At 42.5% G+C, this 24,018-nt stretch overlaps 1 protein-coding gene across 8 annotated transcripts in view; it reads right to left on the bottom strand.

Moving 5' to 3' along the window:
* PIEZO2 (piezo type mechanosensitive ion channel component 2) overlaps window positions 1-24,018 on the bottom strand; it is a 252,233-nt gene that overhangs the window by 27,205 nt on the left and 201,010 nt on the right. For 7 of the 8 annotated variants that reach the window (XM_044934790.2, XM_044934791.2, XM_006066254.4 and 4 more), the window contains 10 exons: window positions 22,424-22,520; window positions 21,278-21,437; window positions 20,538-20,627; window positions 18,505-18,626; window positions 17,442-17,513; window positions 13,174-13,280; window positions 8,387-8,501; window positions 4,535-4,594; window positions 1,540-1,706; window positions 201-367 (listed from right to left, as the gene is read on the bottom strand). In XM_044934790.2, the coding sequence (XP_044790725.1) occupies window positions 201-367; window positions 1,540-1,706; window positions 4,535-4,594; window positions 8,387-8,501; window positions 13,174-13,280; window positions 17,442-17,513; window positions 18,505-18,626; window positions 20,538-20,627; window positions 21,278-21,437; window positions 22,424-22,520 (1,157 nt within the window). Of the gene's footprint in view, window positions 1-200; window positions 368-1,539; window positions 1,707-4,534; window positions 4,595-8,386; window positions 8,502-11,851; window positions 11,951-13,173; window positions 13,281-17,441; window positions 17,514-18,504; window positions 18,627-20,537; window positions 20,628-21,277; window positions 21,438-22,423; window positions 22,521-24,018 lie in introns of all 8 variants that reach the window. The other variant, XM_044934794.2, reaches the window with a different exon arrangement.

Genomic DNA, 24,018 nt, shown 5'->3' with positions numbered 1-24,018 from the left:
GTCTTTCTCATAATTTATGACTGATATCTGCCTCTCTCTGCTCGGACCAGGGGCAGCAATGCTCTGCTGGGCCATGCCCACGGAGACAGCCCAGAGCAGCTGGGCACCCCCAAGGTTCTGATTAGCCTGCACCTCTCCCATCACCTCTCACCTCTGTCATCCCTGCAGAAAGCAGCACCACTGTGGAGCACGTGACCTACCTGGAGATGCTGTCGTGGGAATCCAAGCTGTCCATCCTGTGGGCAGTCTGGGCACCTGCAGCAGTGCCAGCGTGCTCGTCGATGGTGTCCAGTCCCGACTCCCTGGACAGGTTCATGATGTGGTTCTGGTAGTACATGTGGATGCTCTCCCGGGTTGGGACGTTGCCCTGCGGAGAGGGAGACACTGTCACAGCCCTGTGCAGACGTCAGTGCTTCTCAGTATGGACATCTGAGAACGTCCGCCATCACACACCTTGAGCAGGATGAAAAGCCAAGTTAGTCAAGTTGAGGATTGACGTCAACTCACTGAATTAATGGTGCCGGATGCTACTGGGTCATGCTGAACGGGAAACCCCTCCTAGTTTAAGGCTGAAGATGGTCAAATGTACAAACTTGCAGTTATGAAATAAATAAATCATGGGGATGCAATGGTGACTAGAGTTAACGATACTGTATTGTGTATTTAAAAGTTATTAAGAGAATAGATCTTCAAAGTCTTCTTCACAATAAAATTTATAACAGGTGCAGTGATGGAAGTTAACTAGATCTATCTACTGTGGTTATCATTTTACAATATACATAAATACCAAGTTATTATACTGTAAGCTTGAAATGAATAAAATGGTATATGCCACCCACATCTCAAAAAATAAAATTAAAAAATTAAAAAGGAATCCCTTTTCATATGTTGATAATTTTGCTAAGTGAGAGTAACCTTTCCAGCCGTGAACTTTTTTTTCAAATGTAACCTATAAACCATCTATGGCTATATTTTGTTTTAGTCACTCAGTCATGTCTGACTCTTTACCAGCCCATAGACTGTAGCCCGTCAGGCTCTTTGGTCCATGGGATTTCCCAGGCAAGAATACTGGAGTGGGTTGCCATTCCCTTCTCCAGGGGATCTTCCAGACCCAGGGATTGAACCTGGGTTTCCTGAGTTGCAGGCAGGTTCTTTACCTTCTGAGCCTCCACATGTGTATATTCCTAATTTTCCCTATGAGAAGTTTCAGGCCAAACTTCCCAGACTAAAGCACATGATCCTTTATGAGATACAACAGAACCAGTGCAGCTGGGAACCGTGGTGACGAGAGGTGACAGAGTGAACATGCTGGCCAAGATACTAGGACTGTGAGTGTGTGTGTGTGTGTGTGTGTGTGTGTGTAGTGTGTATATTATCATTCTGAGCATGGAAAATACTGAAATATACCAAAAAAGCGGAGGGGTTATGCAAAGACTGGAGAGGAAGGATTTTGTCTGAGCCTCTGTGGAGGTCTGGACCCTGGCTTTTAGAACTTTTGTGACTCGGGCAGAAGCGAAGCAGGGTCTTGAGCAGGGCTACCTTCTTGATCTCTCTGGTCAGCATGCAGCGCTCGATCCTCAGGACAGTGGAGATATCGATGTGCTCCCTGGAGATGGAGTTGAGCCACGTTGTGAAACTGTCCACGGTTGCCAGAAACAGGACCCAGGTGAACTTCAAAATATTAAAGATCCTCTTGATGATGTTGTCTAGGAGGAAGAAGAGAACCTGATTTAAAGGGACATTGCACCCTCAGTCGTGGTGCTGTGTGTGGACAGTGGTGATTTACCGAAGGCAGCCCTGCCTGGTTTTGTCCTTGACCCTGACATGGAGAGACAGGGCCATGGTGGGGGTGGGGGGTGCTGGTGTGCACAGGCATGGAAGTGGTGGGCAGGGTTTTCCACACCTGCACTGGCAGCACCCAAACCAAACTCGGATAGAATTGTTAACCTTTGGTCAATGTCGGGAGCCGCATTAGGCATTACTGACAAAATGTAGGCGTGGCCCTAAACCCCCACCCTTTGTTCCGTAGGCACGACCCGGAATGAAGGAGTTAGGCTTTGTGATTCTGACTTGTTTTTTCCTTTTCTCGGCTGAGTTGACTGAAGAGAATATTAAGGTGCTTATTGTTTTTGAGAGGAGCATAAGAAGGCATAAAGCCGTCTGCAGCTGTGCTCAAAGAATAATTCATAAAGTTAATCACTGACATTTGTTTAAGGACTTTTACAAAAAAGTGTTCCAGGGTGAGCACACAGGCTGCAGCTTGAGGCCAAGGGAGGGACTGCTATCTGAAGCCCATTTGTGAGAAAAGTGTTTATGGCAAAGGAGTTTGCTGAATTTAGGGCTTAGGAATAATTAAAATAGTTAGAGGCTAAAGATATAAGGATTGCTGTAATGTTAGCATATCCTACTATAGCTTATAGAAATTAGGGACTTTAGAGATATTATTAGGTAGAAGCCCTTTCTAAGAAATAGTGAGCTTAGGATACTAGGGGCAAACAGGACTTAAAAAGATAAGAAATAAACTGAGGAATGTGGTATGCGGCCCAGACATTAGCATGAGTTACAGTGTATTCACAAGGACACATGAGAAGAAGTAGATAAGAGAATCGCTGAGGAAGGAACTCCTTTTGAGGGGCAACAATGATTTATGGAGACAATAAATCTGGGTCAGTGGGAACTGAAAATATCAAACCTCTGACCTAATGCTTTTGTAAAAGTATAAAAGAGAATCATAAGCTTGAAATAAACAGGCAGTCCAAGAAAAATGAGAAGCTGCCTCAGTTTCTCGCAGTCACCGCCCACCCCTTCAAGTTGAATCCCTGGCTGCTGGAGCTGGACTCCAGCAGGTCAAAGCTTCAGTCAAAACAGGTCCATATAGAGACACCAGGTCTAATTAGAAGTACAGCCTGCATTCAAGGGTATTTGCTACTGGCCAGAAACAGTCTGAATCTATCCAAGTAATTGGTTCCTTTAATGCTTTTTTTGTTCTGTTGGTTCAGTAAGACTCTGATGTTTCCCACTACAGCTGAGCTGTAATTGAACACCTTTCAAAGGTATTTCGTACAGAATTCAGTCTACACACTAAGACTCTAGCCAAACCCCTGTATCATCTTCCTCACATGTATTTAATGACACCAAGCTATGCTTACTATAAAATTCTGTGTGGTCAGTCCTCTCCAAACCATAGGAGCCCTAAGATGCCCACTGACCCTGGGCCACCTCCCTCCTCTTGGCTGTGTCTGGGACCTGCCTGGGGAGCTGCGTGTGACCAGCTCACCTCCGACGCTCATCTCTACCCCCGAGTGGTCGTGTAGATTTGGGAAACTTGGCTAGTTTTTCTCTGCCTTGGTTTTTTTCTCTGTTAAGTGGGGAAGAGGGCTTTGAGGGAGTTGAACAAGCTAATGTGTGTAAAGCTTATGGCGAAGGAGGCAAGGTACTCGAAGCAGGGGCACTGTTACCAGGAAAAGGTTTGCAGGAATAACAGGGTGTTGCCCCACAGACAGCAAGACGATCGTCTGGACATGGAGGCCCGCTTCAAGGACCGTGCCTCCGAGGGCTTGGAGAGCCTTTGGGAAGTCTCGTTTTGTGTCAACAGATGGCATCCATGGATGTATTTGTGTCCAGCACAAAAGAGCCTGAACACCTTGCCTGTGGGTAAGTGGTGCACCCAGGACTGCCAGCCCTGAGGCAGAGGAAGCCACGTGTCTGTGGAGCCAGAGAGGGATGTGGGTTCACTGCGTTCAGAGGCTTTTGTTTCTCCTCTTTTTTTTTTTTTTTTTCCTGATGGAGAAATCTTCCCCCCAGTCTCAGGCTCTGTGAAACCCCCATGCCACTGGGCCTGGGCTGGGGCTCAGAAGATGTGAGCTCTGTCCCTGACAGTGTGGAGTCCTGAGCAGATGCGCTGGGATTCAGGTTTCTTCCCTAAAAGAAGGAGTCAGCCCAAGCCCTGGAGGCTGCTCATTTCCCAGTGTACTTACCACTCATGTGTGCTCAGTCGCTTCAGTCGTGTACGACTCTGTGCAACCCTGTGGACTGTAGCCTGCAGGCACCTCTGTCCATGGGATTGTCCAGGCAAGAATACTGGAGTGGGTTGCCATGTCCTCCTCCAGGGGATCTTCCCCACCCAGGGACCGAAACTACCTCTCACTTCACTCCTTTTCCATGACTTCTAAATGCCAATATTTTGGGGGGCCTCCATGGTGATGGTTTCCCTGGGACATTTATAATTTGTTCCCAACTCCCTTTCATAGGCATTTGGGTAAAAGACTTTACACATGGACTCTAATCCGACATCTCATCCCACAAGGCAAAGGTAGGTCTGATTTTCAGAGTCCCTTTGCAATTTCACTAGAGATGCAATTTCACTAGAGATGCAATTTCAAGGGATGCTGATTATTGAGTCAGAGTCCAGAAACAGGATTTAATTCACTGTTTCCAGGCAGCCTTCCTCACGCACCATCTGGGCAAGAAACATAGTCCCACTCCCACCCCCCGCCCCCACCTTCCCTGCTGATGGGCGTCTTCACTTTGTTACCTGGTCCATCAGACTTCTTTTTGACTGGCTCATCCTCCCGGTCTTCCCACTCCACAGGACCTGCCAAGAGTGTCCAAGAAACATGAGTTACATCCTTTCAGGGTAAATTAACACCGATGCTACACTTCTGGACTGAGAGGAATTTTATAATGAAATCTGGGACGTTCCGCCTATTTGAAGAGCTCCCAGAGAAGAGTTGTCAGAATGCTGAGCTTTCAGATTCTCCTCACTTGACTTCAGAATGAGTATCGTGGAGTTGTGGATGGTAAACCAAATTGTTTGGTCAAATCTTTCCTGCTTCCTGTTGTTTAATGGCCTGTGAGTTGAGAGTGGTTTTTGTATTTTCAATAGTTGAAAAGAAGTCTGAAGAAGAAGAATATTTTATGCATATGAAAATTATATAAAATTCAAATTTTGGTGGAACATAGTCATGCCCACTTGGGGACATACCATCCAAATCTGCTCAAGAGGGCAGGGTGAGTTGCAGCAGGAATCTACAGTGCAAAGCTTATCATATTTACTATCCAGCCCTTTATATAAAAAGTGTGCTGACTGCTGTTAAAAACTATGATGTTGTAATTTTGAACACCTTGAGGATCAAAATACAGAACCCAGAAACATACCTAAGACTAAATGGGAGATTAACACTGTCAAAAGGAGCATTTAAATTAATAGAAAAAGAAAGATTCATTTACCAAACAGGCTTAGCATAATAGATCTCTACTTCAAAGAATAATAAAAATTCAAAAGGTAAATAAAATTAAGAGGAAATACAAGAAAACATATGCATAATACCTGGGGGGAAGACTTTCTTAAGCAAGATGAAAATACAGAAATTCCAAAAAGAAACCTACTTGAGAGACCTACTTGACATCAGAAAAAAATTAAACATTGCTTAGAAAACGTACACCATGAACTAAAAGATAAGCACTGGGTTGGAAAAAAAGATACTTGTAACACATAAAAAAGGATAATATTCCTAACATAAATATCTTCTAGATTAATAAAGACAATCCAATAGAATATTATGAAATGTGATAAAAATGTTTACATCTTGGATTTGAAAGTAAAATTTATTTACTTTTGTATTCAAAGTTTTTTCATTTTAATATTTACCAAGAAAATATGAAATAAAATGTTCAACCTTATTAGTTCCATTAGTCCATGGAATTCTCCAGGCAAGAATACTGGAGTGGGTTGCCATTTCCTTCTCCAGGGGATCTTCCCGACCCAGGGATCGAACTCAGGTCTCCTGCATTGCAGGCAGATTCTTTACCATCTGAGCCACAAGGAATCCACCCCCCACCCCCACCCCCCGCCAAAACCAAGAAAATATGAAATAAAAAATATTCAACCTTATTAGTTAGGAAAATTCAAATGAAAATAAAAGCCGTTGGTCCTCCTTGAGAAAGACACACGATAAAAAGAGTAGTAATACCCCATAGGACAAGGCTCCAGGGAAATAGACATTCCTATACTTCATACAGAGGAGTTTAAATTTCTAAAATCTCCTGGGAAAATATTTATTAAAGTAAAAAAATAAAAGCACCCACTTTAACCCAGAAATTCCACTTTTACCCAAATGCCTATTTTGGGGAAAGTGTGTGTTCTTCCTGCTTTTGCCATGCATTTAAACACACACCCACATGACTACATATGAATTTTTGTGTGAGGAAATCCTTGATAGTGTTATTTATTGTGGCAAAAATTTGGAAGCAAATCTTATATCCATTAGTGATGGAGGAGTTGGATAAATTATGCATATCCATATTACAGAATATTTTGCAGCTATTAAAAAAGGATGATATAGTTTTATAAATACTTAATTGGAGAAGTGTTCATGATATATTGCTAATGAACATACAGGAGAATCTGTGCAGCATGGACTCATTTTTGAATCAAAGGAAATAGTACCTGCCCACAGGTATGTATACCCAGGAAATGGGGTTGAAGAGAACACAACCCCTACAAAGATTTGGTGCCTTAGGGTAGCTTTCCAGGCTATACTGCATCCGCTTCCTTACTGCTTGACTTGCTACATCCTCAGTGTCTTAATTTTGCCTTTTTAAACCAATCAAGTAAAATAAAATGAAAGCTACCGGAGGTAGCAGGGAGCAGAATGGTCAAAAAAGAGAACAGCTTTGCCATTAGAGCTCCATTAGAAGTTATGTTTTCCTTTTCTTTTCTTGTTTGAATACATTTTTAATTTCACAAAGAATCAATACACACATTTCCTTTGTAAAGAATTAAAATATAACAAGCCTGAAGGTTTCTTTAATCCTACCCCTTACTCTCAGCCTCCCCACCTCTTCTGCCAGAAGTCACCACAGCAATTAACTGGCTAAGTTTTCTTCCCAGTCTTTTCCTTGTGCATTTACACACGATTACATGCATCCATTAAAAACGCAAAATGGAGGCACTTTGGTTTCCTTCGTTTCGTAAGTGGTTTCATAATGTGCATGCCAGCATGCTTTTCACTTAACAGTATGTCAGGAATTGCTCTCCATGGCAGTTCAAAGTAATTCATTTTGCTTTTTAACCTACTACATAGTATGCCGTAATATACTGGTCACATAATTTACTTGGTTCTTCTTTGTGTGGACATTTAGGATATTCCAAATTTTCGTTAGTGATAATAATGTTTGATGAATATTGTTAGACACATGTGCTTGTGAATGTGAAAAAAGTGAAAGTCGCTCAGTCCTGTCCAGCTCTTTGCGACCCCATGGACTGTAGCCCACTAGGGTCCTCTGTCCATGGAATTCTCCAGGCAAGAGTACTGGAGAAGGTAGCCATTCCCTTCTCGAGGGGATCTTCCCAACCCAGGGATCACACCCAGGTCTCCCGCATTGCAAATGGATTCTTTACCAGCTGAGCTGCCAGGGAAGCCCATGTGTGCTTGTGCTTATGTGCAAATATTGACTCATATGAAGCCACACACCTGGAGGTGGGAGGGATCCCCGGTAGGAGACACACACTTAAATTTTCAGATCGACATCTGCTCTCCAAAGTGAAGGTGCTGTTTACAATACCACAGACACAGACGCCTCCTCTAGCTCCAAACAGAGCACGGACGCCTCCTCTAGCTCCAGAGCTATGTTTACATTCTTGCTAATCCAATCGATTAAAAAAACAGAATGTCAAAATATTTAGTTTGCATTTCTCATATTGAGCTACTTAGTGAAACTGAGATCCTTTTGGCTGTTTCTATTTTCTGATCTTGAATTACTTTTCATACCCATTCATTCACTGGGCTGAATTTTTCTTTTGCTGACTCTCAGAAGTTCTTAATATAGCCAGAACACTGATCTTTAGTCTGATACATAATGAAAACATTTTCCCTGAGCTCCCCACTTGCTTTTTAACTTTGTTTTGGTGTGTTTGTTGTCATTTCCTCCCCTTAGAAACATGTTTCTATCATATGTTTTTGAGTGAATTGATAGTGTTGAATACAGCACTGGTAGATATGTTCCATTTTTGGCCCTTGACTGCTCTTTAAGTGTTCTTTCCCTTTTTTTTCTTGATCAAATTTCTAAAGGTTCATCTTTCTTATTTTCCAAGAACAGCTTTTCACTTAATGATCAGGTCGTCTTCTATGTCTTTTCGACGACTTAATAGCCACCTAAAAATTATTATTTTGCTTCTACTTTCTTTGGGGTTATTTTGCTTCTATCTCTCTTTGCATTTTATTAGATGTACCTCAACATAAATTCATGTTTTAATTTATTCCAAGACCTGAGAAATTAAGGGCAAGTAAAAGCCTTTGTGTTCTTTAGACATTAAAAATTTCATTCCTCCCAAGCTTGTCCCTGGTCCGATGCCTGTCAGCTGCAAGCCTTCTCCATCACTCACCCTCCCCAGATTCTTTTCTCCTTCTTTTCTGTTCTTCTCTTGCAGATCTTTTTTTCTCTTTGCGCCTCTGTCGGAGTGCTGTTTTAGGGTCAGTAATCCAGGCTTGATAAACAAACTGAAGGGAGAAAGTTTCATTATTTTCTGAACTTTTAATAAATTGAATTAAAGAAAAAGGGACCAACACCAAGCTTCCTGACTTTCAGAAATATATATATATTTTCTCTCAACATGAATTAAACCTCCCTTTCTTACACCTCTCAATATACTGAGTTGACCAGTGCTCACTGGCCATGAAATAAAATGTGAAAATAGATGTTATAGGCATGTATTTTGTTCAGTATCAGACAATCATGAGATTCTCTAGAACCACGAATGCCCACTTCTCCCCCATCCTCCCATCCTACTATATCTCTGACACTTAGCTCCTGATTCCCTTGTGTGACACATACTAGGCATAAGCTAGAAGGCTGGCTAAGTGTCATTCATTTTCTCCCAACACATAGAAAGTTTGAGTCAAGACCGAAACATCTTTTGTTCATTTACTTTGGGAAATTACTTTTGCATGTTTGATACTCTCTCTTGTGAGTAACAACTATTACCAACAACTTGAGGAAGAGCTTTGTAGATTGATCAGTATTTGGAGAGGAAAGATAATGTGCTGTGAAGGTTAAGAGGTTATTCCAGAATGGGTGGAAGGAGAACAGGGGAGCTTTAGGTCGCCTTCTGTCATTTTCGTTCAAGAGCTGAAAATAGTTGCATTAATACATGACAACCAATAACCACAACAGAGCAATTTTGAATGTCCCGCCCACCAACAGTGTCCCAAGTCATGCAGAAGGAACACAAAGAAAACCCTGAAACGCAAAGTCAGCCATCCACAACCATGAAGCCGGGCAGCATGCTCAACGTGCACCCACGAACACAGCTGGTCTCAGGGAAGCTGGGATTCTATCATGAAGATAAAGGAGGAGGGGCACTTGTATACCCCAACACTTTCATTTTATTCTATATTACTCTCAGATTTCTGAAATCCTTGAAAAACACAGTGTAAACAAACCACTGGCATCGTAGAAGTAAAGAGGAGTTCAACTTTTCCATTCATGGAAATGTAAAGGTCGTGGGTTACTAGGTCACAGCATTTCCTCACAGGTAGAAATCTGAATCTTATGGGCAATTCACACACGTACAAGATCTGTATAGTTTCTGAATAATAAGCCCAGGAGTCAAAAAAGTTATCCTAGTTTATGCCAGAAACATATTTTGAAAAGGAAAAGTGAATTGCAATTTGAAGAATAAGCACCAGAAAAAGGAATTTATGGTTGATGTTTATTGAGCATGTTAACTGGAGATTCTATTAAGAATATCTCTGAGGTTTAGGTCATTAATAGACAAACTTGCTTCAGCAAAATATTGATTCTTTAAAAGAATCTGAACTGCTAAATGAAAGAAATTTTCAGGCTTAAGAAATACATACTGTGACATTTCCTTAAAATAGTGTTATTACAATATTGCTTTGGGACAATGCAAAAATGCCAAAGTGGAAAATAAGAAAGTGATTCAGGATTTGTGAGTGCACTAGGCGCACACTCTTTTGCTCTGAAGAAAAATGAAACTTCTGGGAGACGAGAGAGCAGGGCAGGGTTTAGGACAGAATTGAAGGTATCTTGTAGAAAGGGCTCTGGCCACACAGATGATGCCTCATTAAAATGGTGTTCCTGGTTCTACACGTGGTTCTTCAGCGATTGATCCTGCTGGTGTTTCCTCGCTGAGACGAGTGTTTGAAGAAAGGAGGGGAGGGGAGGATCTTAGGACAAGTCCTCATTTATAGGAAAATGACCTTCATGTCCATGTTTGGAAGTACAAATATTTTACAGCTCCAGGAACACTGGACCGAGGATCAGACCAACTATTTCTGGGAAAAGTTGGATGATGAAGGAGGAAGAGGAAGCATCCCAATTCTTATTGAGTTAAGACACCGAATTAAGCTTCTTTCTGAAATGTCTCAATTCTGAAGTCTCAGTGGTAACTACCACCCAGTGTCATGGGTATCTCTGGAGAACAGACACATGAAGAACTAATCTTGGGTAGAAAAACACACGAAAATGTGTATAAATGACATCGACTTCTCCGTCTGCTGCTGCCACTAGCCTGTACCCAACTTCATTTCAGAGCTCACCCTCAGTGATTTCATCTTAAATGTTAGGGAAATGGGATTCCTTTTACTGAAAACTTCTTAGGCAAAAAGCATTTACTTTTTGAAACAGGAGAGGACTTTATTGAAGGGGAGATCTGTAACCGAAGCTGGTTAAGTTTTCTAAAATGTTTTTTAATCCAGTTGTGATCCAGAACTTTATGTTGTTGGTAAGAAGATAATTTTTTAAACTAAGATGGGGGATAATCACATTGTAATCTTTCATATAAATTCTTAAACGTGAATGGAAAGATACATAGGCAGTCATAAAAGGGGAAAAGAAAAGAAATCCAAGGAAGTAGCAACAGAGAATATTAAACTAGAACTCAGAATCCTGGTGTTTCAAAAGGGGAAGAAACCCAGGGGTCTAGACTGTGCTATGCAAGGCAGAGCAGCTTTTAGGTTCAACTGAGAGCTTGAGAAAAATCTAGAATTTCAGGTCCCTCTGGACCTGATATAATTTAAATAACCTGCGTTTAAATAAGACCCCCAGGTAAAAGGTGAGAAGCCTTGGTCTCCCTTGCTAGCCACACCCTTGTGGAGCATTTTGCTAGTGTAAATGTATGCTCCAGTTTAAGGCAGGAGAAGCGGCTTTCTATAAAGCACAAGAGTAGTGAGTCACTATTTATGATTTCCAATTATGAAATGACCACAGCAGAGGTAGCTAGATACTTTCTGTTGTGTGTTGGGTGAATTAACAAATAACTGGAGCAGTTCATTCAGCAGTGTCTCTGACGATGTGGACTGTGGAGGCTGGGTGGACCGTCCACAGCAGCTCAGGCCAGTGAAGAGAGACACTGAACTTGGGGAGAAGATGCCAGAAGAGTCCAATTTAGGAAGATGCAGGCTTAACTGGGAGCCCGAAAGGAGACGGAGCAAAACGAGTCGTTTTTTCCTGTTTGTAATTTTACCAGCTTTCTGAGAAAATGGTCATGTTTTGACACATCATATCTGATGCATGCAACCAGACGTGACCCTTTCAACATGAGACGTGACTTAGGCAGAACTACAAGAAGATTTGTATCTGCATTTTCTCTTTCTATTTTTTAATCAGCTCTGATGCTGACTGAAAAACAAGAATCACCATAATAAGGAATTTGGCTTCTCAGAACAATTTTTGGAAAAATTTGCCCAATATTTCAAATTCTTCTCATTCCTTCATTGTAAGATGTATAGAACAGGGAAAACGCAGATGTGGGGCAGCAGGGGTCTGCCCATCTAAAGGTCTACGGAGCGGAGGGCCACACACCACACATCAGTAAAATGTCAAATACCTTTGCAGCTCTGATTAAATACTGAAGAATAGTTTTGGGAAGTTTAATGATAGACTTTGGCAAGGCTAAAATGGCTGATGCAAACTTCCCAATAGCTCTCTACAAAGAAGGACAAAGCAAGAGTAATTAGTAGAAAAAAAACCCAAAAACCAATCACTTAATATAAGACATCAGTATGAGTTTGGCTCTACAATTAAACCGACTGGGTTAAAATGTGCTCATTGCTGAATGTGTAATAAAACGTGCCCTGCTTGTAGGTTAGGAATAAAGAAAATGATTTATCATTCATGTAATCTGTAAAAATGGTGAAGACGACCCGCTCTCTCCTCTGCTGCCTGATGAGTGAGAATTAGAAGGAAACTCGTTGGAATAAAAATAAACAAGTCATTAGTATTGAGCAAGCCAGCTGCACACATGCACACACTGTCATCAAGAAACACACGTGGGCAGCAGTGGGGCAAGTGACAGAGCATCATCAGAGCCAAGTGTCCCCACAAACAACTCAGTTCTTCACTTTCACTAGGGAGACAGGGTGGAGGTAAGCTGCCAGCTTGGGAAGACCCGGCCAGCAAGCGGACACTGGCCTCATGGACACATCATGAAACTGGCCGGATGTCCATCTGTGTGCCTTGTCGTCTAACAATGGGGAAAGAACAGCCCTGTGTCTTCTCCCTTGTAATGGAAATCTACAGAGTTTTCATCCCATATGTAACTCTACTGACAAGCCCACATCTTTAACAAACGCTGATGATACAATTGCTGGACACACACTACTAGGCTGGTGACTCATGTCACCAAGAACGATACGGCAGGTTCTGAAAAAGAGAGGCAGTTAAGCTGAGAACATCAAAACTGGGCTGGAGGTTTTTATTTTAATACAGTCTAAAATCTTTAGAAGTACCAAGGGAACTGATTTTCAAAATTCAAAATGACTGTTTTCAAAACCAAGCGAGGATTTTATTTTCATGGTCGGCTATTTCTCCTATAGAACTGGAAGTCCACTCAAGTGATCCAAAGCTTGAAACGAAGTACACCCAGGGCAGCCTTAATTTTGTTTAGAGCACCAGAAATTTTTTTTTATGCAAATGAACAGCTGGCTGGACCAGTGTCCTTGCAGGAATTCTGGCAGTAACAATTGCAATGCTGACAGCAAGCGGCAGGACAGGACAGTGAGAACCACGCGACTTCAGATGTGAACTAGAACCTCTGGGGGCCACCACGCATGAACACGGCAGAGGAAGTTGAGGCCTGTGGTCAAGGTCTGTCAGAAAGAAAACCTCTTCAACCAACCAAGGCTGTGATGTCCTTATCCCCATAGTTACCTGGAAAGCTGACCTCCGGGGGGGCTCTTCGTCTTCCTTTTTTAATTCTTCCTCTTCTTCCTCTTCACTATCCGTTTCAAACAAATAGTAATCTCCACTCCTGACCACTAAGTAAAACAAAATATGTACTTATTTCTTGGAAGAAATATGAGACAGTTTGGGGTGTACTTATGAAATGCCCCCCAAAGACACATGAATTGTCCCTCAAAGGCATCGGTGGGGAGGAGGAAACAGGAGATGAGGGGACCTCACTCTGGGCTGAGCTACATGGTCTGCGGAGCACCAGGCCTCGTCCAGGCCATGGAGGGGACCTGGCCGCTGCTGGGTTCATCTGGCATTTTCTTCCTTCTTCACAGGAAATTGTACACAGATGCACCAGATCAAGCCTGGAGCAACCAGTTCTGTTATCAAGATGGCCCAGAGGACTGAAAACTATCATCATGTCACAGTTCAGCACTTTGGGACCTCAGACAAGGTCAAAGTGAAGCGGAAGCTTCAGCGTTGCCTGAATGGGTACAAATTGCTATGGCAAAGCCAATAGGGATGATTAGGGACCAGGAGTCACATGTCACCACCTTCTGCTTCACTTTATACTGTGCAGACACAGGCCATAACACAGGCTGCAAGACATTTGAAAAAGAGTTTTTCTTTATATCACACATTATCATGAGGAGGAAATGGGCAAATAACATAAAAAAAAAAGAAAAGAAAAAAAAGAAAGCACAATCACAAAAACACCACCACCACACTCTGGCTCTTTCTACTCGTAGGCTAGGACAGAAGGAGCCAGGTGGACAAGATCCATACGGTTTAGCACTGTTAGGCTTCTGGTCAACAAGAAGTCCCCCAGTTGCTTACTGAAATTTGAGGAGAACTGTACTGACCACAAGACACAAAGCACAAACCATATGGATGGTCCTTGCCTGGCATTTTCCTTCCAAAGACATATTGTGTCTTAAACACAGAGGCAGTCTAGAGAGCTGAAATGTTCAGAGAGCTCAAGAAGTTTGAGAATGGAATCTTTATCAGTTTGATGAGTATTTTATCAGAGAAAAGAGACCCAGCATGTGCATTTCTGATACTGCAAGAACTTTACTGTCACTGTAGGAAAACACACGCATATTTTCAAGTTATATTAGAATTTTCAAATGCTGAGGTGTCTTTTGGATGACATCACGTGATGTCTTTAGGTATCTTCTGGACTTATCCACTGTAAGGTCACAGGAAACCTTGGCTTGTTGAAAATTAGTTGCTATCACCAAACATGATAGTGAGTAATTTTGCCCATGTTTTCAGACATATCTGAGACCTTCATCCATGAAGATGCAGAATGAATGAATTGGGCCTTATATCCTTGAACAGAAGCACTGTGATTTGTTATGTTTATTTTGAAGAAGGAACCAAGCCCAGAGGACTGGGCCCAGGCCTGAGGAAATAAATGCAATTCAACATAAGGTAAGAATAAGCAAGAACGAACCAAAGTCACAGCATTACGTTGGACTGAGATGGAGACCATGAAAGTAATGCTTCAGATAAGCTCAGAGATTTGCTGGAAAGTCACACGGACTTGACGTCACGTGGTCATTTGGTAAACACCGAGATTTCCAGGACTGAACATTTTACCCTCATTATTGGCTCTAAAATCAACGATAGCTTCAACTGTATTCAATCATACCTTCGAGAACTTTTGTTCATGGGGTCATTGAAGTCAGTTTTCATCATGAGCAGTTGTACATTGATTTTTATTGTTTGAAAGATGCTGCCAATTTGTATGGGACATGTGCCATTAACACATTAAAAATGGAAGAAAATGTTTTAAAAATCTCCTATTCCTTTATAAATTGTCATTGAAATGAAACTTAGAAATAGATAATATTTCCTGAAGTTCTATCTGCTGATAATAAGTAGAGAAGCTCTTATATTTATGTTTGTGAGTTCTGATAGGGGTCCTGCCTCCGGCCTGGGTCCGTGTATGTACCATGGACATGGATGCTGACAGCTGGCTTTTAAAATCCCACCACCTGTAACACCAGGGACTTGGTCCTGTATTTCAGATATTTGACAACAAAGTGAGGCTTGTCACGGATTCTGCTGTACAGAACTGATGTGGAAACAAGTGCGTCTCACCAGCATGGAAGGTATCATTGAACAGCAATGATGCGATGGTCTGTGTGCATATAGACATGGAACTGGGAGGATGTCACCTACAGAACATGTTAAGAGTGCAGATGCTCACCAGTAATGTGAATAACACAGCAACATTATTGTATCATCAATGAGTTTGCAAAGGGTATTCCAAAGACACTTATTCTTACACTTGGCACCTCTAAGAAATATTTAAAAGCCCAATGACTCAAGAGATCGGAAAATGGGCTTTCAATAAAGTGCTTCCAACTCTAAAGATAGGTTTTGGAACTCGTCATTGTCTACAAAATAAGCCACACATCACTTCCTTTCCTTTCCTCCCCAGCTTGTAAAAAGAAGTATCTGATTCCAAACTATGAATGACACACACCCCGGCATCATTGCACTGGAAGTCTTATAACGAGGCACAGGTAGTGTAATCCCAGCCTTCAAGAACTTGATATAATGAGGGTGAAATGAATCAGAAACTCTAAAGTCAACAACATTCAGAGGAAGTTCTTTCAAGGATAACCAACTCATAAGGTGGGATTGAAGACCATATCCAATTCCTTCCAAAATGCAATGTTTACACGAGCAAAGGAAAGTCTTATGATGACCACAGCGGGCATATACCCCCAGTTAAAGGACAAAACATCAGTATGACACCATTTTGAAATGGATAGGTCTCTCTAAACTAGCAAAGGGCCCTTTAAAAACAGAAAGATTGGCACAGTTTACTTGTGACTTGATAGAAATTGGCACATAGTGTCCGCACAGGAGACTGTTGGCATGACTGACACGCCAGCAGACAGTGGGTCACACAGAATTCCAGCTTGAATTTTTGCCTTTTGACTTGAGCAGCAGATGAAATGAAACTCTTTAGAACTCATGAATTTTTTTCATGCCATAATGCTAAATTCAGTATTTGGGATTACATTTTATTACATCCAGGTATATGGAGCAAAATTTGAATATCACTTCCTGAAATTGGCTTGCTGATTTTAGGAAATTATTTCTTGGGTGAAAGGCCAAAACCAGATCTAAATGATGGTAAGAATTAGGTGAGAGAAAGGATTCTGACTGATTTCCTATTGATTCTGAACACCATCCTGTTGACCTTAGGGACCTTGTGATATTACTTGTCTGATTACATAAACTGCAGTAATCAAGACATAATACAAGACATAAAAGTCTGCAGACATTATGAGTAATCTGCAAGATAATGAATAATTATTCAGTACTCTAACAAATTCAAAGTGGGCCAGACTGAAATGGATCATTCCATTAGAATATGCCATTGCCAAGAGTAAGTGCTACATCCTTTGCTAAGCGGAGCAGGCATAGCCGCTGCATTTTGCAATTACTCATTCTTTTCTTTTTTTTCTGTGATAGGATGAAACACACCAACTCTGTGTGGCATCGAGCTCTGCTTTTCCAAAACATCATCTGACTTTGCTCTGAAGGGTCCTGTCTGAGCTCTGGTGACTCTGAGACCACCCACACATCAGGCATTGGATTTGGAGGGTAGTTTTAGAGCTTTTTTGAAACTGAGGAGACAGGGTGAGAAAGTAACTGTCTTAAGGTATCCCCATCTTTGTGCTTAATAAATTGCCAACTACCCTTACAAAAACGGAATCAATGCTCTTGGAATGGCAGAGCGGTGGAGGCAGGTGGTGGGGGGGAGGGGGCGGGGCGGGGGAGGTCATTCACATTCACACCCAGTGCTTTTCAAAGAGGGTCACGGACATTCCAAATACAATGATTTTCTTTAAATTCAGAGTTCCAGGAGGAGCTGAAATGCATTTTCAATAAGGGTTTTCAGCCATGGAACAAACACACCTCAGCAGAGCTCTGGACCTCAGAATCCGATAACAAAGCCATCAACCCCTCTTCCCTCTCTGAGCCCATGGGTGGTGCTCAGGGACATGTGAGCCACATGGGAGTTGGCTGACTGCTCTGGAAGATTCCATCTGTCATGCTCAGAGACCCACAGAGATCACAGTGTTTCTCCCCTTTGCCCCTCCTATCAAGTCATAAGCATCAAACCATGCATGGAACACACAGGTCACGGGGATGCCTGAATTCTGGTCAAGGATATAAGGGTTAGAATCGATGAAATCGTAAGAGGATCGAGAAAAACCTACTGGAAGCATGATCAACCCAAGGCCGCCACCACTGCTTTTTTTTGCCCTTGGTTTTCTGTTTGTCTGCTTCTCCTAAAATAAAATATGTCCAAATATTAATTCTCAGGAAGTGAGAAAACAAACTTTGAAAACCACGCTTTAACAACTCAATTGTCAAAATCTAGACATATTGCAAAAGTACACCACCCAAGGTCAGGAAAAGAAATTCTACTGACTGAACATTTACGTGGTTCAGCAGTCAATTCCACAAGGTAAATATTCAGTATTCTATTAACAGAATGCCACATTTTCACTTTCTTTTTAGTGACTGAGGGCATATAAAAAGTATAAGAAAATGATTGTCTGTCAAAAATGCATCCCACATTGAATTTTCCATAGAATTAACAAAAAGAAACACCACCCAGATATTATAGAAAAATTTAGTGGCAGACAATTTGCTAAAATACGTACATTCCAATAACCAGAAATATCTCTTTTGATCATTTTAATGCATGGTTGGAAAATATCAATTTACTGTTGATAAATAGATACTATGCACTGGAAGAATACCATGTATTATTTCTCCATTCCTTTCAAATAGAAAAGCATGCAAGCATCTTTAAGAACTTTTAAACTTAACTGGATATAACAAATCTATAATTAGATATAATAAATATATATTTCATCTCAAGTTTCATTGGAACAGTTCATAATTGAATATTTTAACTACTGTTATTCAGGGGCTTATGTATTTAATTTTTGTATAAAATTTATAGAAATAAAAGACAACAGTAACCACATATCTTCCCTAAAGGAACAAATGAAGCCAACTCATCCTATTTTTTTCAGAAGCACATGTCTGTGAAATGGAAGCTGGTTTATATAAAGGTCATCTTGCTAAATATGGCGCTATTCATAAAGTCATTGATTTATTAAATATGTACTTTCTGAAACAAACACGTTCCACCCACAATTAGAACATAAAACTAGAATGAATAGTAAGGTTATTTCACAGCCCTACCCTATATCATAATTTTACTCAACATCAAGGTACTTGAGTGAAGAAGGAAATATTTCAACATACTGTCGTCATCCTCTTCAGAAAGTTTTTGGAGATCTTGGCCTTCCCCCGACTCCTGGGTCAAGCTCAGCATCCTCTCCTTACCCTTTTTGTATTTCTGTTGCCTGGCCTTGATGCGGTCCATCCTGAACAACAAAATAGCAGCAGCAATGCCAAGAACACACCCACAGTTACCTACACACTTATACACACAGGCTACACCCAGTTACCTTTACACTTTTATGCACACAGCCAAAATCGTGGATGGAGTGGCAACAGTTGGGACTTGTGGATGGTTGCTTGTTAGCAACAAGTATCTCCTTGTTTCTTTTATTCTCCCAGGTTTTGCCTTCTTCTTTAAAAGAAAAATACTGCCTACCTCATATAGTTGTGAAGATCAAGTGAAAAGACGTATAAATGTAAGAACTGTTTTGTAAATAGCAAGTTGCCACTCAAACATTCTATCAGACCCCACGACTCTCCTGTGTGTCACATCTAATCTCTTACTGGGAAAATGTTGTGTTGTAGCTCTTTGTCTGTTTATTCAGGAAGTCTATTCAGAAATTGCAGTGTTGAGCTTCATCTCCCCCATATGTCCTCTTGAATGATATCATTTCTTTTATTTTTTTAATTAAAAAAATTTTTTTTGGCCACGCTGTGCAGCATGTGGGATCTTAATTCCCAGATCAGGAATTAAAACTCTGCCCTGCCCCTGCAGTGGAAGTCTGCTGGACCACCAAGGAAGTCCTAAAACATTTCATTTCTTGGTTTCTTAAAATTTTAAATGTATGGCCCAAGTTTTAAAACTAATTTAAGTGACATTTCTGCTTTGGGCATCTTAAATAATATTTTATTTATTTGTTTGTCTTTAGCAATGATCATTGCCTTCATTCTTTTTTTTATTCTGACTTCTAATTTAAGGAAATGGAAAAATCCAGTGATGTAAATTATACTAAGAGGTCTCACTTATGGGAAATTAGGAACACATACTACATGTGGGTTCAAGTTTGCTATTTCTCTAGAGCTGATTTAAATAGCTATAAACAACAATAGCAGTAGCTATACCATATTGTACTTTCATTATGTATATTTTATATAACTCATATCTTTGATTATGAAAATAACCATGCCATGGGGTAGTGTGATTCATACTGACAAATATTTTTTTTTGCACAGGGAAAGAAGCTGGGAGATGAGGTCAGGATGGAATGAACTAGTCTTAGAAACTCAGGGAACTTTCCTGGTGGGCTGACAGAGTCTCTCCATTTTCCTGGAGAAAGTGGCTAGGTTTTGAATTCTATGGCCATCAGCTCTTAAACCTGGCCCCAAACATGTGAGGCACTAGCCTTCCACAGAAGTTCCACTTACTGCTAGAGATTTTACTCCAAGAAAATAATTATTTTCAGTGGGCTAATTTAAAACAAAAAAGACTTCTCAGATCTCCTGGGTGGAGTTAGTCCATTACTTGAGTTCTCCAGGATGGCGTGGTGGGACAGGAGGCCGTGAGCTGGACATGGAAATGTGGGTGTATTTTTAGTGCCAGCTCCGGCTAGTGTGGGTTTTAAGTCATCTACTATGTGCGTCAGCAGCTTCTCCCCAGACTGGACTATATTATCTCTAAAGATCCTTCTGAAGTAAGAACCCCATGTTCATTCTCTTCACCCACAGACATGATGGACTTCTCTCCAAGTTAGAGTCGCTGGGAACAACCCTGTCTCATTCACTAGCTTGTTTAATATTTACCAGGATCAGGCAGAACTGAGTCCTAATCTAAAACAGGACACTGGAATTCAGAGAGTTCAGAAACCTGCTGGGGGCTCCAGAAGAAGCATCTAAACTAGGACTGACACTGGTCTTCCCCATGGCAGCTCTTCCCCTTGCTCCCACTCCCCTGCATCCTCCTTCGGACAATTTCCACCTCAGTCGACACGGAGCCAACACCTGGGCATGTGTGAAGGTCACCACAAATGGCTTCCTCAGGGCTTGGGGCTCTCTGGGAGCCAGGAGCTGGTGGGACAGGATCAGGTGAACCCCAAATGAAAGGGAAGCATCCTTACTGCCTCTTCAGCTGGTCCATGGACTTTTTCTCCTCCTCGATTCTGGCCTTCACAGCCTTCACAATGGTGGCCTGGAAAAGCTCAGCCCCTCTAAAGGAAAGCCAGAAACAGAATGAATGAGCATTTTTATTGGTATTGGCCACTTTCCCTGACAACGGTTACTAACGGAGAGACAATATTTGCAGGGGGAGGGGGGCGCTGCTGCCTGGAGTCTCTGGGCTAGAGCTGGGGGTCCCAAGTCCTATCTAGAAGCCCCATCCTCGTGGACAGACTCACACAGCCTCTAGCCTCCCCTGGGGAAAGGGGCTCCTCCAGCTACACTCTGGAAGGTAACAGATAAGTATGTTTTTCTCTATCTTCAGGAGTTTCTCCTTAAAATGGAGGCGGCAGAGATTGGGGAAGATGCACTGGACTCTGGACCAACATGGTCTCTGCTTCTGTCCTGACTCAGAAGGCCCTAAGGAACTACTCCAGGGCTGAGGTCTGGACTGAGGGGCTCAATGTCCAGTCTGTCTTTGAACTTTGAGGGTATCCCAGTCCTGGTAAGGTGTAACTCCCTCCAGAGTCTTCCTCTTTACTCCTCTGTTCTAGATCTTAAAGCCTTGGATCACTTCTCCTGGAAGGAACGTGTCTTAATTTCTTGTGGGTTCTACAAGCAAGCTCAGACAGCAGGCCGTGTACAATATCACTTCCTGGCAGGTTTCTTAGGACAAATCCCTTGATTCCACAGCCTGACCCACCTGGATGCCAGGATCTGCGAGGCTTTTATATCTGCCACTACGTGCAGGAAATAGTAACTCATGAACACTCTTCTCTGCAGCAGCAGGAAGGCAAAGCATATGCTGTCCCAAATGATTCCCGCCTCCCCACTGGGCAGTTTACAGGAGGAGTCATCATCAGCTAGGGGAGGGGAAAAGAAAAAGAAAAAAATTAAAATGAATACCCATTTTCATTGTTATTTTATAAGCTCTGTGATATGATCACACAGACATACGAGCAAACTTCCAAGGCACTGAGTCCCTGTGAGTGGATTTATTCGCAGTCAAGGGCACAAACTTCAAGTCCGGTAACAGCACCAGTTCATAAGGCTGACCACAAGTGAGCTCTGGATGCTCTAGGGCTCAGGAGGAAAGGTCAGGGAGAAATTGCATCTGTATGTCCCAACGCCAGAGGGAATCTCGGCACAAACAAGACGTATTCTGGGAATGGGCCCTTCCCAGGGCAGCCAGCAGAGCAGCCACAGTCTACTGGAAGGAGAGGTGCCAACAGCATGTCTGACCCCAAATCAGAACAAGCTCTAGCTCCTTCTTCATCCTCCTACCAGAAGGCAGGGCGGGCGGGGTGAGGGCTGGGGAGCACCAGGTTCCAGGCCCCATGGAGAACAGAGGACAGTGGTGCTGTCCAGGGTTCTGATGCAAGAGGCACAGGGTGGGAACGGGAGTCCCGCCTCCAGCAGGGAGGGAGTCTAATTGCAGACATCCTGTTACTCCTCCCAGCTCTCCACCCAGTGGGGTTTCTCTGAGCTTCAGGGTGGGGGGTCTGCAGGTAGAGCTCCTCTGATGACCAAGATGCCCACTACAGCAGCCACAGGTGTGTGTGGGCATCTGTGACCCTTCCCATCATAAACATAGGAAGTTCAGGGAGTTGCTAAAGACCTGCTTGGGGAGGGAGAAGGGACATTTGTCATAGATCAAAGATTATCTTGAAGGTGGGGTGTTCCAACCACAGATAGCCTGGCAGCGCCAGCCCACAGCTCCTTGAAGACACTGAGTTGGGTGTCCCTTCATCTCCTTCCTTCAGGGGCTTTGGCATAGATATTTAAATTAGAACTCTACCTCTGCCCTCCCTTCTGTCCCTCCATTCCCAAATCTGCTTTTCATACTCACGCATTTTGTAGCCCTTGACTGTACAGGCCAGGCTGAATGCTTGGATCAACCAGCAACTATTTTGAACCAATTTTTCAATATAGCCACACGCTCCTATCTGAAAAACAAATGGGAAACGAGTATCCTGAAACTCTGCACCCAGAAAACAAGGTTGATGTCTTGCAATCCCAACATGTGCAGGAATTCCCTGTGGCTCAGTGCTCTGATGGCTCCTAAAATCCAGTCCCACTCAATAAAGCGCTTGATGCTTCGCTTCTGGGAGTTAAACCCGAGGAGCAAGCAGGAGAAGCCACAGCATGGTGCTCTCTGCACTGGGAAATGCCTCTATTTTCCAAGAGGATACTTAGAGCATCATAGGAACAAGCCTGACTCTGCAATAGCCAATGGGTGAGCACTAATCCAGGACTCAGATTTGGGCAGAGACAAACCTAGACAGCATATTAAAAAACAGAGACATCACTTTGCTGACAAAGGTCCATATAGTCAAAGTTATGGTTTTTCCAGTAGTCATGTACAGATGTGAGAGCTGGACCATAAAGAAGGCTGAGCACTGAAGTATTGATGCTTTTGAACTGTGGTGCTGGAAAAGACTCTTGAGATTCTCTTGGACAGCAAGGAGATCAAACCAGTCAATACTAAAGGAAATCAACCCTGAATATTCATTGGAAGTACAGATGCTGAAGCTGAAGCTCCAATACTTTGGCCACCTGATGTGAATAACCGATTCATTGGAAAAGACCCTGATGCTGGGGAAGATTGAAGGCAGGAGAAGAAGGGGACAACAGATGATGAGATGGCTGGATGGCATCACTGACTCAATGGACATGAGTTTGAGCAAGATCTGGGAGATGGTGAAGGACAGAGAAGCCTGATGTGCTGCTGTCCATGAGGTCGCAAAGAGATGGACACGACTGGGCAACTAAACAGCAAAACAACAGCAAAGTGAAGACCAGGTCTGAAACCCGGGTTTACAGAATAAATGAATGAATGAGTGGATTCCACAGTCACACACTCTCCAGGAATAGCTGTCGGGAGGGATCAGCTCCCAGGCACTGGTCTCCGCCCATCGGACTGACTTCAGGAGAAAGAGTGACCTCCTGTCCTGCCTCACCCCCTGCCCGACAACTCTCAACACCACCCCACAGGCAAACACGCACTGCTGGAGTCCAACTGAGGAACAAAAATCACTTTTACTACCAATTAGAAACTTACCATTCTCATGGACTTGAGAAAAAATAAATTCTTCAAATACACACTCATGGTTACATAGACTTGGCTTTGCCAGACCTCTAAACACAGCAATGCATGTGCCTCCTCCCACCCAAAGTCAAATGCTTTCCAGTAGAATTGCCTGGCAAGTTCATCTTTAAGTGCTAGGAAGGGGAGAAGTAGGCAGCCATAGTGCCTACATCACTGTTCTTTTATTTTTATTTTAATTAATTTTTTAATTGGAGGATAATTGCTTTACAATATTGTGTTGGTTTCTGCCATACATCTACATGAATCAGCCATAGGTATATGTATGTACCCTCCTTCTTGAAACTCCTTCTCACCTCCCACTCCATTCCATCACTGTTCTTCTAACACTCTGTCAG

This window comes from Bubalus bubalis, chromosome 22 (assembly GCF_019923935.1).
Source record: "Bubalus bubalis isolate 160015118507 breed Murrah chromosome 22, NDDB_SH_1, whole genome shotgun sequence".
Taxonomy (NCBI): domain Eukaryota; kingdom Metazoa; phylum Chordata; class Mammalia; order Artiodactyla; family Bovidae; genus Bubalus; species Bubalus bubalis.
This window is presented reverse-complemented; position numbering and strand designations above follow the sequence as displayed.